The following is a 17454-nucleotide window of genomic DNA, read 5'->3' on the forward strand; positions in this document are numbered from 1 at the left end:
TAATTTGCATCAACCCTGATAAGTCAGGTAATGCAATATTGAAGTGCTTTAAGGAGAATGTACTGCTGCAATAAGTCTAGCAAGAAATTACAATATCAGAAAATCAAAAAGACTAAAAACAGTTTTTAACAAGCTGCGTAAACTTTATAAGCAAAACATTACAATGCATATTATTCTTAGCATTCTTGTTGTTTATGTGTTAAGACTTTAATAAATACACACTTAAGTCAGGAGAATGGAAATGGGACCATCTGAGGAGCTGGAGAATGTGGGAATGGTTACATAAACAGTGTCTCCCTCTGCTGGCCGTCAGAGCTAACCGTCCTTCCAATTAAGGGTCGAAAATGTATTTTGGGCTCTTATCTGTTTGCTGCTGGTGAAACAGGCTCTGTGGATCCGACCATCTGGCACTGACGTGTGTGCCAACCAGCTGGCAGGATACAGCCAGCCTCTCAGACCCAATATGGTTACTAATATCTTTCACCCCGGGGCTGTGTTCAGCCTCCTAGATTTCGATCCTTTCACTGTTTTTATGTTTTGATGCAGTTTGTAGCATCTATGACCTTCTGTACCCGAGAATAACCACAGTGAACATTCAAGTAATGTTTAGTATATTAAAAAAAACAGAATGGTGATATTGTCCCCGTTTGACAGTAAGTGCACAGCAGCGCTGCAGTTTAGAGGCTGCATGTGTAAATGTAAAACTGCTGATCTAATCCGTGTTTGCTGAACAAAAGGCTTACAGAGGCAGGTGTAGTCCCAGTCATTAAGTGTGTTTATTACCATGAGATAAAATGAATGAAGAGTACAACTGTGTGTAGGCTTTTCATAGCAAGTTTGTGTGTTAAAGCACAGCAAAATTAAACATAATTTATGCAATTTATATATCATATTAGAGGAAAATAAATTGATAATTCGTTTAACTTTGGTTACAAAGGGTTTTCTTTTTTAACATTGGGGATAAATATTGAACCCAAGGGTCAAAGGTCGATTAAAAAGTAGTAGTGGGACTAACTCTTCAGGCTAAGAACAAAGATGGTTGTCTATTCACTTATTTTTCTTAAAATTATATAAGATGTTAATCAGGAAACACGCTGCCAAAGATTAAATATTTAATCAAATTAGATAATGGAAAGCAAATTTAAGCATGTAGACATTAAGTTTTATACCCAGGGAAACTGCAATATTGATTACATGGATCAAAATTATAATTGAATGAAATGATAAATCCTTAATAGTCGCAAAATATCAATCTCTACTAACTTCTAGCACTACCAGGAGGCACACAGTTATCATAGAAGAGCTGGAATGAGCTGTCAACGTAAGTCACCTTCTTCAGGAAGTCCTCCAGCTGCTGCACCGTCATCTCTTGCACCTTGTTACTCTCCCTGTCGTTGAGCCCGTGAGCTGCAAACGCCGGAAACTTCGTGCGCTCGGAGTACGGTGCATTGTGGTCGAAATCAATGCAGCAGTAGGCCGACCAGAGGTAGGTGGGGATGCCCAGGCGGTCGATGTTGTGGCGGCGGATCATGTGGCCCGAGGTGGTGATGCCGGTGACCACGTAAGCGGTGCCCCGGCAGTAGTTGTTGAGCCTCCTGCGGATGGTGTGCTCATGTTTTTTCCAGGGACCAATGTTGAACTCTCTGACCTGAGGGACCACGTTTGTCAGAGTGTAGGTGGATGCCTTGTCATCAGGGTGGGCCTGGTGCTCGTCTGGATTCAGCTGACCTCGTTCGAAGATCACACTGTCGGAGTAGTCGTCGAGCACGGCCTGAGAGTCCTCAAAACTCTTGTGAAGGTTTTCTGAAGGTAACTGCTGCATCTCTCTGGAGCCAGACTTTGTGGAGAGCTGTCAGGACAAACATTAAAATTACAACTTTCTTTTTAGAGAGTGAATAGGTCACCAAATAAGACTCATAATCGTAGGACATTTTCCAACACTATACATTTGAAATTAAGCTTTTTAAAGGAAGGAGAGACAGAAAGTAGTTTCCTACCTGTGGCTCATACATCCAAGGCACATCAACCTTCTTGGAGCCATCCGAGCGCTTGAAGGTGTACGCAGAGTAAACAGGGATGTGGCTGAAGGTGTCGTACAAGGTGAAAAATCGTGGGTTGTTCTGGTAGAACTGGCAGATCTTCTTAAGAGGCTTATCCTCGAGCCCTCGAGGCACTGTACCCATGTAGAGGAACTGTTTACACTCGGGTGAGATGGTGTCCTGCACCTCTGCTCCTGCCATCACAATGACAAGAAGAAAGAAGAGCATTTGATCTGTTCTGTAGACCATCATGTCGAGACGTGCAGAATGTCTCCACCGTGCATTTAATCCCTTTTGAAATGTCGTCCGCCTGTGAGGACAAGCTCCTCTGTGCTTTAACAATATCAGGCATATTATGCAAACTCTTATCTTTTTCCCTTCACAAGCAGCCAAACTATGACCTGTGTGAAACAGAACCTGCATCAGCGACAGTTACAGGACAGAGCTGGACAGGAAAGTCCCAATATCAGATGGAGAGGGAGGTCTAAGTTTCCCATCTGCCTCAAAGTTTTCATAGGTATAGGCCTACTATGACATTTAGTTGTATTTTAAAGTCAAGCTGAAATGAAAAATGGCTTTTAAACCCAACCAGTCCCTGTTATAGTGCACCCATTCAGAGGCTACGTCCCAATATGGACGCCAGATACTCTCTAAAGGCTCATCTTTAAAACACTGAAAATGATTCTGTGTGGCCTAAAATAAAGTTGACCAAACATATCCAGAGCTCAAGCTACTTAAGATTTAATAGGTAAGTGTTTTTAGCTAACGGAACCATATTAAAAACTGTTTTGTTCCTTTCCCCTGGACAATTCACTGAGTAGTAACTTTCTACAGTGCTGGGGTGAATGTGTGCGTGAAATTTCATTGTACAGGTGTTAGGAGGCCGTTAGAAACTGTATGTTCCCTTTCCTTTCCAACTGATTTTCAGTGATGATTTCAGGAGATCTGGATCCCAACTGTCACTAACCTGATGGAGCCCACCTGTTCTCTCTCAGGTATTGGGGGATCATTTTAACGTTTATATGGTTTTCCTATATTATAATAGTTTGCCACACAGCTCTGTGTGCTCTGTTGGTCTAACCCTGCAGCGCATCGTTCCTGTCTGTGATGCTCAGCTTTCAGTTCTCTTCCAATGAAACAGTTGTATTTACTCTGCCTTTCTTTAGTAAAGCTTTGTGTGTGTGTGTGTGTGTGTGTGTGTGTGTGTCGTGAGAGAAAAGACTGTGGAATGTTTATGGAAACATCTTGTTACCATAACAACAGGTTGATGGCAGCGTGACCCCTCTACCCCTGGGGAAACAAACACTTCCTGTTTACAATTGGAACATCTTCCCTGTTTACATGGTGAGCCCATACTGGCCTTCAGTATCTATCCATCCATCAATCCACCTATCCAGTGTCTACACTGATATATAACAAATATGTACTTAAAACCAAAAATATGAACCTTAATGTTTTAAAACACCATCACCTGTGCAGGTGAAGTCGAGGGGATGTGCAGACGTTTTTTGATTGTATAAAAATTGAGATGAATTTTCACACAATATCTTTATTATCTCAGGCTGTGGGGTTAACACACCTACCATAAACTGGCATATCTGATTTAAATGATTCCTTTTACCGATATCTGGGATTTGAATATTGACTGATCTTGAGTTGTGATTCGGTTACCTGGTAGGTTAATTGGTAGGTTGTTTTGCCTCACTTTAAAGAGAAGGCTGGGAACATTCTTTATTCAAGGCAACATCTAGCCTGACATAAACATTGCCTTCTTAACCTAATAAAAAAAAATGGAACAAATAAATTAATGTTTGTAATTTCACTGATTGATTGATTGATTGACTGACTGATTCTTTTCTTTTGCATGATGCCTCTGGAGGAGATTTATTAATTGGTTGACTTATATTTGCAAGTAGATAACACATGTAGTCATAGAACCAAAACCTAAAGGCTGAACTTAGGCTCCCTTATTCAGGGCCGTGCACAGACTTTTTTAGGGGCGGGGCCTCAAGCTTGCCCCACCAACATGTACTAATTCCCACCCTGATGTTGTCACACTGCCGCCATCCTATGCAGACTAAAACAAATCAAAACCATGCGAAACATAACTTCCTGCTTCAGACATTAATTGCATATTTGTAAGTCGCCCTGCATGACAGAGAAAACGTTTGAATGAAAATTAGACTAGCTTGATTGCTAGCGAGTACAGACTTCAGAGGCAAAAAATGAGGACATTACAGCCAAGTCCTACTGACGTACTTAATCAGGTGTTTTAAATGGATAGTGGACGTGTGGAAGTGTTGTTTTGGTTGTAATTAAAACAGTGCCTACCTGAGTGATATCATTGTAACCATTGTATTGAATAGATTAGCCAAGGATTGATGCCATTTTCACGATACCCGATCTATGTGAGTCCATATCAGGCTGATCTGAGTATCAGTATATCTATGTTTTTGGCCTTCCTACTAGCCGTACTACTACTTCTTTTTGTAACTGTAAATTGCAGCATAACACAAAAAGTGTACAGCGTAGAGGAGACCATGTACATGTAATAGAAAGGATCTTTTATTTCAGCAGGTCGAATACTATAATGACGCATGTACAGGAAAATATCTCTACATGGATGTCTCTCTTAACTGTTAATCTGCAGCCTTCTTGTGGAACAAGAAAACACAGCTGTGTGTTACTTTCATCTTAATAAAGTCAGTATTGCTCTTCTTTACACAGGGTATATACAGAATAAAGGTTGCAGGCCTTTTTGAGTATATTCATGAACGCTGCCGCACATACATTCACTCCTCTATAAGTCTGACGGTGAATGTTGGGGCTGTTAGTTGTCGTTTGCCCTCTGTGTGGGTTGTTACATTTGACCACTGTATACACCGTGTGTTTGAACATACGAGAAGAAAGAATGTGTTTGTGTTTGCACACGTTTGTGTTCTGTATGTTCTTTTGGATCTGTTGTGTCTGTGCGTAGAGAATATGGGCAGCTTAGAGGAGCGGGGTGGGGGTCTGTTTGTGTGTCTCAGGTTTGTGTGTGTTTGTCGGGGCAGGATGGGTGGTGTTATTGTGTCTCTCGGGAGGCGTGTGTGTTTGTGCTGTCGGGGGGGTGTTTGCAGGTCTCGTAACTCTCTGCTGGGGTGGTCCCGTTTGGGAACAAGTGAAAGGAGAGTGTGTGCATATGTGTGTGTGTGGAGAGAGAGGACATTGCTATATATTTAGACTTAAGAAGACACACCTTCCTCAGCCGGCACAGTAGAGATGTAGAGATTGAGGGAGAAGTCGCAGAGAGAGAAAGTGAAATGAGAGAAGACAGAGGAAGAACTTTGCTACAAAATTGTCACCACGTGATTATTTACATCTCAAAAAAGGTTGCAGCATCCCGAGGTAAGTGTCTATTTCGTGCTTCATCCTCAGTTCCAGGTCCTCTCTAGGAATTTCAAGGCTGTAACAAACTCATGCAAAACATGCAACATGTTTACATGTTTGGTAAAGGTTGTGATCCAAATTTATGGCATGAATTCAAATGATTTGTTTTTTTGGGCATCCAAAAGCAGAAAGACAAAAGATTCACATGATGCTTCACATATGTTTTTGTGTTAAGGCAATTGTCTAATCAACTTTATTACAAGCTCCTATATATTATTAGTGCAGCATGAGACTCTCTTGTTTCTGTTTGTAGCAGCTCTTTAATTTAAATGTTGCTGTAAAGGCCTTACATGTCCAGGGAACGTCTTTAAATTGTCTTATTTAAAAAGGTGCTCCATCGAGTCAACCAAACAAATGTTTACTGAATCCAAAAGTAAGAGCAAGAGGACAAAACACAAATTCCAACACACATAATTTACACTCTGCTGATATTTAGTAGTTATTTGTTGAATGTTTAAAACATTTTCAGGCAGTAGTGTTGGGAATTACGGCTGCACTTTACTATCCCGTGTCAACACACATAAATCTGCGCTTTTAAAATTTAAAAGGAAACAACAGAATAATGTCGGAATAATTAATCAACGTCATTGATTTGTCAATAATTTATGACACAACTCTGTATGACTACAGAGATGTCAACCAAAAAAACAACTAACTTGGCGGAGGGTTTTAATGTTGCTCACCATCGGCACTATGTTGTGCTGACATGATTCCGCTGCACGTGACCGAGTATAGCGGAGCTGCAGTTGAGAAAAGCTGCCCGTGGTGATTGGGCATAAATGGGAGTGGACTCGGTTCCCTTCATTCGCACCAAAGAGCCGTTCCAAAGAATCAGATCGTCACAAACGTCACAACACTATCAGGCAGTCTTGTCCAAAATTCCTGGACTGAATCCTTGAAATAAGATGTGGGCAGCTCAACTTTGACCCCCTGTTACAAGCCAGCATTTATATTATTTGATCCTCTTGCAATAGTTTAACAATCTTGTCTTTTTCAGACCATCCAAGGCAAAGTACCGAGGAAGAAGTGAAAGTAAACAGGGGACTAATCCATGACTGTGAATTCTGGCCTTGAGGTTTGAATCAAGAGATTGCAGCGTCCTAACTTCACCAGGTATCAGAACTTCCAGGGATTTTAATGGCAAATGATTTTATATAGAAAGGAAGGAGAAGGACTCCCAGATGGCAGACTTCCTCGCCTCCCCCTCCCCTTCTCCCCCTCCCTTCTACCACTGCGACTACAGCGACTGGTCTCCCTCCTTCTCCATCATCCCCTCCGTCTACCTGCTGGCCTTCCTGGTTGGATGCCTCGGGAACGGCCTGGTGCTGTGGGCCTACCTGGACAGGGCCGAGGGTAGGGGAGCGAGGACTGGCGGACGGTTGTTTTGTTGCAAAGGGAAGCAGGACTTAAACAGCCCTGGAAGGTGTAACAACGGGTCACTTCCTAAGAAAAACAAGGAAAACTGCAGATATTCTTCAGGAAAAAGCTGCAGACCCTCCTCTCACTCCTCCTCCACCTCCTCCTCCTCTTATCCTCCCTACATCCCTCGTCCCTCCCGCTCCCTGACAGAATCCCTGATAGCCAGCTTGGCCTTGGCTGACCTCTGCTTCCTCGTGACTCTCCCCCTGTGGGCCGTCTACACAGCCATGGGCTACCACTGGCCTTTTGGGAAACCGCTCTGCCAAATCAGCAGCTTCCTCACCGCTCTCAACATGTACGCCAGCGTGTTCAGCCTGAGCATGCTCAGTGTGGAGCGCTACTGGGTGCTGACTGGACGCCGGCACTCCAGTCACCATCAACCCCGGCAGAGCTGCCCTAGCAGAGCTTTGTGGATACTGGGAGGAGTGTGGCTGCTGGCGGGGGTGCTTGCACTTCCTGGTTTGCTTCTGCGCTCTGTCAGGGAGGTGGAGCCTGAATCTGAAGATGATTGGCAGCTGGACGAGATTCATCCCACTGACTCTGGATCACTCTTCCTCTCCTGTCAGATGGATTACTCCATTCTGATTGGAGCAGAGCTGGAGGAGGCAGACAGAGAGAGGGTGGAGATGATGTGGGCGGCGGCCTTAAGTCTTAAATCAACTCTAATTGGCTTCCTGCTTCCTCTTGTCATCCTGCTGGTCTGCTACTGCTCCTTGGCTCAGCTCCTCAGCAGACATTTTGGACGAGGCCCTCGCCCTGACCGCAGGCGGCAGCGCAGACTCCTCAGGGTCATTGTCACTTTAGTCATGGCCTTCTTCTTGTGCTGGCTGCCTCTGCATGTCAATAAGACTGTTTCCATGCTGCTGGAGTTCGGTTATGTCCCGTACTCCTGCTCTTTAGATCAGATTTTACTGGCTGCTCAGCCGTACGTCACCTGTTTAGCTTATCTCAACTCCTGCCTCAACCCTCTCCTGTACGCTGCCTGCGACCCGTCGTTCAGGAAGAGATGCAGAGGAGCTCTGTTCATGTGCAGGAGAGGAGGAGAGGGGAGGGAGGGAAAGAAGGAGGAAGGAGAGGAAGGGAAAGAAGAAAGGAGCTCAGCTTTTCCTACTGGAACACAGGAGGAGACAGCGAGGACAGAGGGAGAGGAGGAGAGGGTAGTGGTGGAGGAAGCGATTGCTTAGTGAACCGCTTCCAATGAGAGACCTGACAATAACGTATGTGTGTTGTTGGAGACAATCAACACTAGACTTCCAAAGTGACCTTAACTCTGTGAATATTTTTTGAATACACACCTTAATCAAATGAACATTCATGAGATAGAAGACGTTATTCCCACATACAGCTTTACATATTTCCCACAGGAAAGATGCCACCACTTGGTCTCTTGCCAGACCAAATCTTCTCATGTCATTTGATCTGTGTCTATATTTTGTACCAGCTTTATACTCTGCTTTGTTTATTTTCATGTGTTGCACTGTTGTTTTTCTATTAAAGAAAGGATCATGCAAACTCGTATTGGTTTTGTTATTGTTAAAAATATAGTGCATTTATAAATGTATGTATGGGAAAAAGGAACATATTTCATTATATGTAATTTTATATCATGTTCCTTCAAGTTTAAAACTGACAGAACGTCAGACAAATCTTTAAAACACAACAGCAAAAATATTAAACATCGTAATTGTAAGGATTGTGAGAGGGAAGTTTTAAAAAATTAACATAGAAAAGTAGAAAGATAACACTAGGTAAGTTATAGATACTAAAACTATTCTTATTGTATGCATAAAATAGCAATACAAATATGCAAGGTAACAAAGTATATATGTGACTATGTATTTGTTTATGATAACTAAGATTGCTGGCTAGATTTTATCAATTTTTCTTCAGTGTATTTGCATTATTTTAATATACACAACGATTGAAGATTGCTCTTTTTGCAAACCAAAGCAGCCTCTTGCCAGTAACATTAAAACATATATCTATATTAATACAAAACAACCAACCGTTTGCACGTTTTATTTATTTATATTTATTTAGAATACACGTATTATTAATGAGATCCTTCTTAGAGCTTGTACTTATATTTTTTTGAAGGGTCTCGTCTGCAGATGTGAGTACCTTACTCCGTCCAGAAGATGGCGCTGCTGCACTGTTAAACTGTTTGACAACTTTCTTGAACCCCATAAAAGACTCGTTTGACCTATGCTCCCTCTGTTTACATGCTTTGAGCAAAATATAGAAGGAGCTTCTTGGTTTACATTGATATTTTTCCATTTATCGTTGGAAGTCACAGTTTTATTACAGACAGTATTATATCTATCGATTGCCTGTCAATTTATTTCGCAAACACGGTTAACTGTGTTACAGTTTGTGCACGCAGTTTGACAGCCAGGTCTGAGAAACACTGAAGATGGGAACAGCACTGATTTACGATGAGGAGATGACCAAATACAAACTGCTCTGGGTCGAGTAAGTAACGTTAGTTAAATTACGTGGGTAACAACATATTTTAGTGAATATAGCTAGCCCTAGCTAGCTAGCTAAGTCAGATAAACCTGAATTAATATTGCCTAAGGGAAAATTCACCTCAAAGTTGTACCACGACGATGTCTTAAGGGCGGATAATTGTAGCGACATTGAACCTATTTTAATTACATATCATATTAGACATATCAGTACGAGTAACTTAATGATAGCTGTAACATCCATGGATAACATCTAGGTTACAATCTAAAAAAGTTAACGTTACTGTCTGTACCTCAGAGAGCCCAAAAGTTTTCAAACAAAATATTAGAAAACAAATAAAATAGTTTAAAACTTGAATGAATGAGTAAATCATTCATTCACATATATCTAATATTATTAACGTATTGCCCTGAAGTTTATGCCGTTTAGTTGTTGTGGTGATGGGAACTGAAGTTACTTTCTGTTGTAGCTAGACGGGCTGGTTAGCAAGGAGCACTTGAAGAGTTAGCTCTACCAACAGTGTTTAAACATAATCTAAGTACTGCTAAAGTTATCACATTAATGTTAAAGTCATTGCCCTGTCGCCAGTGTCTTTTTCTTATAGTTTTGTTTCTACTTCCCCACGCTCCAGCACGGTTTATTTACTTTTGCTGGCTGGTTCCTGCTACTACACTACAGAGGTGTTACTGCTGTGCATGATGAACAGTGCAAGTGTATGGATAGTTCACTATTTAAATAGATAATTTTTAGGGCACTGAACATTAACTTAGCAGAAAAAACGAAATGTTTAAATTTAACTCAGGATTTATTTTATTTATTTAGATTATGTTGAATAGGTCTCTTGGTATTGTCTTGTCAGCTCAATGGTATGGCATTGCTTCTTTTTTTGTGTGTGTGTGTCTGATTTTTAGTTCTTTCCTTTGAATTTCTTTTCTTTTAGTAATTCATATATATATATATATATATACAAGTTCATGTATTTAATTTTTTCTGCAACTCCCCTCGGGATAAATAAAGCTTATGTTATCATTTCTTAGACTACTGTGCACTTCTTGACTTTTTTTCCAGCCCTGTATGTAAGATTGAAGTGCCTGAGCGTCTGACAGTGAGTTATGAAGCTTTGATCAAGAATGGTCTTGCTGATCGCTGCGTCTCTGTACCTGTCCGTGAGGCGACCGATGCAGACATTCTGCTTGTTCACAGGTCAGTTCTGATGTCGAGTCCTCTCATTGATCAGTTTTTTTTTGCCTGAAATAGATAAAGTCACCCAGCTGCATTAACTTTTCTGCCCAACAGTGAGGAATACTTGGAGGCCGTGAAGACAACCCCCTATCTGACCCTAGAGGACCTGAAGGAGTTCACCCTGCAGTACGGTGACGTCTACTTCCACCCAGTTAGTCCCACACTTTATATTCTTTAATGAACAGCTTCTGATATTTACCTGTATCAAGTCATTCCTCTTTCTCATTTTCTACCAGAACATCTACCACTGTGCCAAGCTGGCTGCAGGGGCTGCGCTGCAGCTTGTGGACTGTGTTATGACGGGGAAGGTGAGGAATGGCATGGCTCTGGTCAGGTGAGGTTAACCAGCTAAACTCAGCTATCCTTGTAATCCAGAAGCTACATTGAGTGTGTATGTCTTTTTTTTGTGAAGAGGGCTGCTCTGACATTAAGTGTTTTATTAATTTGTCATAAAGTGAAACATTTTTTTGTGCAGGTAGGGCACCTTTGAGGACATCTTAATGCATACGTTCAGCTGTCGTAGAGGGCACTTTGTTATGTTATTTACCATGGAAGCATCCACCTGTGTTTTTCAGACAATCAAAAAATTATATTTTAAAACTAAATTAATTTTAAAATTAAAAAACTGTCACATCAGAAATACCTCAGAGTCTATAGTACCACTGGTAATCCAATACATAAATTGCTGTTATATGTCCCAGCAACCATTATAGAAGCCTAGAATTAGAAGTTCTTGACAGCTGATATATATTAAAATAGTCAACAAGATAACTTCGACTAGGGGTGATCAAGACCAGTGTAAATGTTCTGAACAAACAAAAACAATTCACAATCAAATTTTCTACAATTTTTATTGCCCAGAAATCCATTAATGAAGCGTATCACTTCTCTATCCTTGTTGACAGACCACCAGGACACCACAGTATGCGCAGCGCTGCCAATGGATTCTGTGTGTTCAATAATGTGGCCATAGCAGCTCAATACGCCAAGCAAAAACATGGTGTTAAAAGGTAACATAATATGTTTATTGCTGTAAGATGTACTGTGTGGTACAGCCAACATATATTTATCTATTTATGTTTTTATGTATTTTCAGGGTGTTGATAGTTGACTGGGATGTACATCATGGTCAAGGGGTGCAGTACTGTTTTGAAGATGATCCGAGGTGAGTCTCCTTATGGAGGCATCCTGAATTTTATATTGTCTTTTTCTGGCATATTCAATTCAGAACAATATTTTTTCCCCCCCTTAGTGTGCTTTACTTCTCATGGCACCGCTATGAGCATCAGAAATTCTGGCCTCAACTTAGAGAATCAGACTACGACAGCGTTGGCAAAGACAAAGGGGCAGGATTCAATATTAATGTGCCTTGGAACAAGGTAAGTAACCACAGACATAGTTTGACTTAAAGTTATGTATTTTAACATAATACTGAATTTCAAATTTAGTACTGGGCTGAATGGTGCAGTGGTTAGTGCTGTTGCCTCACAGCTAGAAGGTTCCTGGTTCGAATCCCGATTCAAAGGGGGCCTTTCTGTGTGGAGTTTGCTAGTATGTTCTCCTGCTGCATGCATGGGCTCCCTCCGGGTACTCCAGCTTCCTCCCGCAGTCCAAAGTGGTCAACATCGGTCGTTAACCAGAACTTAACAACTAAGCCTTTCAGGAACGATCTGAAATTGTATTTGTTTTTTGTGTTTACATGTTTGTTTGTCTGAATGTGTTTCTTAATGAGGGTCCATGGTGATCTTTCAGGTTGGAATGAAGAACAGCGACTATCTGTCTGTCTTCTGTCACGTCCTCCTGCCAGTCGCATACGAGGTGAGCCTTTTTGTAAGAACTTACATTTTGCTAACAGAAAGTGACGTGTTGGAGATTATTTATGTGAACGTTTCTTTGTCCCAGTTTTGCCCAGACTTGGTCCTGGTGTGTGCAGGCTTTGACTCAGCCATCGGTGACCCAGAGGTACTGAATATGAATGACCATTTTTTTTCATCTTTTTTTTTATGCGTCTGTACATCTGTAGAATCTTTTACAATTGAATTTTACACTTTTTTTCAAGGAAGCTTGAATAAGAGAATTTAGATTTGTTCTACATTCTGTTGGACTTCATGTGATAATTTTGTAGATGATTAAAGTGATTTAAATCTTTTTTTTTTTTGTCAGGGTGAAATGTGTGCCAGCCCAGACATTTTTGCCCACCTCACTCACCTCCTGATGAACCTCGCAGGAGGCAAGATGTGTGCCGTTCTTGAGGTAAGGCAACATAACGCACAGTTTACTTCACATCAGTACAAACACATGTTGTTTCCTCTACTTTGCGTGGTACCCTTTGGATTATATTTTGGGGTGACAACAATTAACTCAAAATACAAGAGTCTATCCTATCAAAACTGATAATATGTGCATGATTATGTTACTTTTCATAGTACTAGTATCATGTTCAAGGAGCGTTCAGTTGTAAAAGGTTTTATTGTGTGAATGTTTTCCAGGGCGGATACAACTTGACTTCCCTCCCCCAGTCTGTTTGTCAAACAGTTCAAACTCTGCTTGGAGATCCTGCTCCTCGACCTGCAAACCTCGGTGGTCCCTGTGAAAGGTCGGTCCCCCCCGTCAGTCAAATGTACTGTATGTGTCTGCCTTAATCTTGTTTATGTGTTTGTTTTGTGACGTCATACATTGAATTTTCCCTTTCCAGTGCACTCGAGTCCCTTCACTGTGTCCGATCAGCTCATAGGCAGTACTGGTCCTGCCTCAAGCATGCAGGTAATAACATTGCCACTATTCTTTTTTAGCTCTTTTATTAAAGGTAGTGTGTGAAGCAATTAAATTGTAAAAAAACGCTTAACTACTGGCGCCCCCACCACAACACAAAGCACAACAATTTTTATATGGTAAAGCCTCGCTAGTAAAACAGAAATGTGAACGATGTCTGGGAAAAACTAGGGTCGACATCTGGGGGCCTTTAATCATTGAGGGAACTTTGTTTGGTTTTGCTGTAAAACGTTAGCTTGCTTGCTAATGTGGAGGTATTGCTAAATAGCTAACCTAGCAAAATCCTCAGTGGATTACATCAACTAATTCCTCCAGGCTCCAGGGCCATGATCTGGCTGGTACAATAGTTAGCCTGCAGTTTGCAAATTACCTTGGCAGTGACGAAGCATCCTATGCCAGATCCATGTAGTTAAGTTACAGCTAGCTGACTAGCCTTAGCTTGCTTGCTTGCATTATTGTTTGCAAAATACTATCTGAGGGGAGAAGTTGGTCCGCTAGCTGCCAAATTTATTATCTAGCTACAAGGTCTGTGATACCCACCTTACTCACTTACAGTCTTGTGTATGTCATGTCATTGTTCTGGCTGCCACCCAGGATGCTCACTTGAGCCTCAGAGTGAGAGCACAAGCAACAGGGTGCAGACTGCAGTTAGCTTGACAGCCAGCTGTGTCATTAATAACAACTGTTTTCTAAAAACTACACAAAGTGCCTTTGAAATTGTACTCTACTTTGCACTTCTTAAACACTGTTGGACTCGTGACTGGCCCTTTTTAATAAAAGCCAATTAAACATTTGCTGCCTTATAAAACATTTGCTATCCCCTCTCTCCAGCTGACCTACCCGCCTCTGACATCAGCACAAAGCGCATTAAATTAGCAGAAAAAGAAATAGACAATACGGCTGATGGAGAAGAGGAGAAAATTGTAGAGGAAAAGGTTTGGCCAGAGCCTCAGAAACGAGTCACTCCTCCTGTCCGTACTGCTGTAGTCCTCCCTGATGGTGTGGCTTGCCCGGACGGATGTAAACGATTGAGCTCATCAGAAGTTTCAGACCCAGGCACAGTAAACAGACTCAGGTATGGAGCTGTGGCAGGTGATGGTTCATTTTTCTGAGTAATTGACTGATTCATAATAATTATTTAATCTTCTACATTGTTTTTTTCCACAATAAGGGACAATTTTCCTAAAGCTGCAGATGACAGCGATGCTCTCGCAACCCTCTCCAGTCTCATTGCCCTCGTAGAGAAGGTGACAGTGAATGAGGTACATCCAGGATATCATATTTGTCCTCCTTGCTCTGCTGACTCTCCTCCCCGGGCTGCAAGCTGATGTCATTATGTCTAATTACTTCCCCTCAGATGTGCAATGGCTTGGCAGTGGTCCGTGACGTCTCCATGGCTATGAGCTGTATTGTCCAGCATGCTGCAACTGCCCCTAACAGCCGGTATAGCAATTAGCATCTGATTCATATGTATTCATGTGTTCATTACTAATGTACCGCAGGAAAACACCCACACTTAAAGGAATAGTTCCTCATTTTAGGAAATACACTTACTTGGTTACTAGAGTTGGATGAGAAGATTGATATCACTCTACACTTATGTCTGTTGGCTTAATATGAAGCTACAGCCATGAGACTGTTAGCTTATCTTACACTAACTACTGGACTAAATCTAGCATGGGTGTTTCAAGATGCAACATCTGCCTTTCAAGTTCAACACATCTGAAGGTCACTAATTAACAAAAAATGCTAAAATGACAAATTTTGCTTTTACTGGGGTCATGTGAACATTTTTTTAGCGGCTAGCAGTGACTTCATCCTAACTGCTGCTTTTAATTTGAAAATCTGTAAAACAGCACTTAAAGGGCCAGCTTGCTGATTTTCAACCCCGGTCCTATCATGCTATTATGGGGAGCTTATGGAAACCACAAGCTGTTTGTACAACTTTCTCCACAGCTATGACGCCAATTTAAAATATTATTGCTTCGATACTAGCGAATACAGAGAACACCAGCTTTGACTGACAGTGGCTTTTTCCAGGGGACAGTTGCTCCTTTGACTAGAACCCTACTGTGAAACCACAAATGTAAATCCAGTGTAAATGCTCTTTTATTCTTAAATGCGCTTTTTATACAAATTACATCTAACATGGTACAGTGGGCTTTAAAGATATGGGTTATCAAATTTGGTTACCTTTTGACAGAGTCAGACTAGCTGCTCCCTCCTGTCTTGATGCTAAGCTAAGCTAACTAGCCCCTGGCTGTCGTGACAGGTTGAAGTGACAGAAAGTATTTCCCAGGTTCTCTAAACATTTCTAAACTGTAACTGTTAAAAATCTTAAGTTGTGTGTGTTTAGGTTTGTGTGTTTATTCAGGATCAAATTGTTGTGTGGTTGTGCTCGTGCTGTTGTAGGCACAGTTTTAGCACCTAACATTAACCTTAAAGAAAAATGTGCTTTGGACATTGATGACAAATGTTTTCAATAACCAAACATTTATAGATTGATTATATTATATACTAGTATAAGACTATTTAGGGTTGAATATTTTCTTCAAGAACATGGTGGTTGTAGCAAATCAACAAATGACTTATCGGATAAGTTTACATGTTTATAAAAATAAATGTATTGTCAAGAGTTACATCTCATTTACACTTTGTATACATTTTTTCCTCCTGCAGGGTTTTGGTCGTGTGCGTTGGAGTCATAGCCGACCCCTATCCCTGCACTGACAATGGGTGAGTATAATTTGCGCTCCCTGAATTAGACTCATAAAAACTTGTCCCCCCTTAGAGCAAATCAACAAAGACCTTTTCCTGCAACATGTTGAGAGAATTGTTTTCTGCCTTTAGGAAAACACTTCTGGTGCAGTTCAACAATAAGGAGCCAGAGGAACAGAAATCAAAATATAACATTACTGTGCATCTGAAGAAGGTACTGTGTGTGTTATAGTAGCATAAATTACAATACAAAGGATTTTCTGAGCACATGTAGTACTGCACAGGACGCTGATTCAATATTAATGCTTTATTGTCTTTATTATTGCATTATGTTCTCATATCAAGATATTGTGCTCAAAAGATGATGCCTACAAAAGTATAGATGTTGAATCCTGAAGCAGGAGGTTTTCAATACTTGTAATATAAATGTTTTTTTTTTAGTTGAGCTATATTTAGGTTTCGTGAGTTTTAAGAAGGTATTTTGGAATAATTCACAGGGCTGCAGTTACGTGTCAGGGTTCACTCAGGCTGTCCTAAGCCTCCTTCTGCCTCTTGGATACGAGTATGACCCCAGTTTGGTTCTGCTGGTTCGGATGCCGGATAGCGGGGTGTGTGACAGTGTGTGGCAACAACTAACAGGTCTGCTGCAGGGTCTGGCACAGGGACACACACTGGTGCTCATGCAGGTAAACTCCATCACATTCCTTCAGTGTTCATTTATAAGTTAAGTATTTGGGATGTTGAAATTGCATCTTTTGTCATTTTAAGGAAGCTGAGAAGGCCTGTGTTGGCCTCACAGCCTCCTCCCTCCTTGGGGACGCTGCCCCCTCTTTGGGGCAGCTTCATGCTCCTCTACCTGAGGATGTGGAGGCACTGGAGAGGCTGAGACACAGACTGCAGGCGGACTGGAAGCTACTACGGACAACAGGTGGATACATATCAGCAGCATGGCACATAACCTGATATTCACAGAGTTTAAATTCAACCGAACTATGCTAACTGGAATTTCTCTCTCCTGGAAACAGCACCAGAAACTGGACGAGGTGATGAACACTGAAGCTGAACAGATGAACAAATCCTGCTTCTCTCTGTAGAGAATTTAGTCTTGATAGTATTTGGTATTTTTGTACAAGTTTGATTGTCCAAACTGAGCTTATATCTAATACATTGTGTCCTTTAAATAATGTGTTTTTGTATCATTGTATGTAATTACTACTTTTATGAAGACTGATGCCAATTAATTTTCTGTTAATCAATAAATCAACTCATGTTTGAGCTATACCTGATATTTAGTATGAAACGTCATATTTTATAAGCTTTCTTTCAACATGTCTTACATGTAAAAAAAATTCTCCTAAAATTGTGT

General features: G+C 41.2%; 3 protein-coding genes across 3 annotated transcripts; 2 read left to right on the forward strand and 1 right to left on the reverse strand.

The window, feature by feature from the left end:
* Positions 1-1258: 1258 nt before the first annotated feature.
* Positions 1259-2240, reverse strand: LOC138612659 (endonuclease domain-containing 1 protein-like). The gene is made up of 2 exons (XM_069686031.1): positions 1998-2240; positions 1259-1849 (listed from the first exon to the last, which is right to left on the reverse strand). The coding sequence occupies exons 1-2, from the start codon at positions 2238-2240 to the stop codon at positions 1259-1261; spliced, it is 834 nt and encodes a 277-aa protein (XP_069542132.1).
* Positions 2241-6649: 4409 nt separating this feature from the next.
* Positions 6650-8071, forward strand: aplnr2 (apelin receptor 2). The gene has a single exon (XM_069687097.1). It carries the CDS (start codon positions 6650-6652, stop codon positions 8069-8071), a length of 1422 nt encoding a protein of 473 aa, XP_069543198.1.
* A 1229-nt stretch (positions 8072-9300) lies between these two features.
* hdac10 (histone deacetylase 10) lies at positions 9301-17318 on the forward strand. The gene is made up of 20 exons (XM_069686850.1): positions 9301-9359; positions 10425-10559; positions 10653-10749; positions 10835-10932; positions 11504-11608; positions 11695-11763; positions 11851-11977; positions 12351-12416; positions 12501-12560; positions 12762-12851; positions 13088-13194; positions 13294-13361; positions 14202-14445; positions 14542-14632; positions 14728-14813; positions 16050-16106; positions 16221-16302; positions 16586-16774; positions 16857-17016; positions 17114-17318. The coding sequence occupies exons 1-20, from the start codon at positions 9301-9303 to the stop codon at positions 17143-17145; spliced, it is 2022 nt and encodes a 673-aa protein (XP_069542951.1). The 3' UTR covers positions 17146-17318.
* The last annotated feature ends 136 nt before the right edge of the window (positions 17319-17454 follow it).

This window comes from Semicossyphus pulcher, unplaced genomic scaffold (assembly GCF_022749685.1).
Source record: "Semicossyphus pulcher isolate SPU_LCO1_2020_fin unplaced genomic scaffold, fSemPul1.0.p SCAF_8, whole genome shotgun sequence".
NCBI lineage: Eukaryota > Metazoa > Chordata > Actinopteri > Labriformes > Labridae > Semicossyphus > Semicossyphus pulcher.

Excerpts from the sequence above, each read along its gene's own strand:
- LOC138612659 (XM_069686031.1), bottom strand. The coding sequence starts at position 2,240 with ATGGCAGGAGCAGAGGTGCAGGACACCATCTCACCCGAGTGTAAACAG. Across the intron at positions 1,850-1,997 it reads CTTGGATGTATGAGCCACAG|CTCTCCACAAAGTCTGGCTC; the intron begins GTAGGAAACTAC and ends TTGTCCTGACAG.
- aplnr2 (XM_069687097.1), top strand. The coding sequence starts at position 6,650 with ATGGCAGACTTCCTCGCCTCCCCCTCCCCTTCTCCCCCTCCCTTCTAC.
- hdac10 (XM_069686850.1), top strand. The coding sequence starts at position 9,301 with ATGGGAACAGCACTGATTTACGATGAGGAGATGACCAAATACAAACTG. Across the intron at positions 10,750-10,834 it reads GTGACGTCTACTTCCACCCA|AACATCTACCACTGTGCCAA; the intron begins GTTAGTCCCACA and ends ATTTTCTACCAG. Across the intron at positions 17,017-17,113 it reads GAAGCTACTACGGACAACAG|CACCAGAAACTGGACGAGGT; the intron begins GTGGATACATAT and ends TCCTGGAAACAG.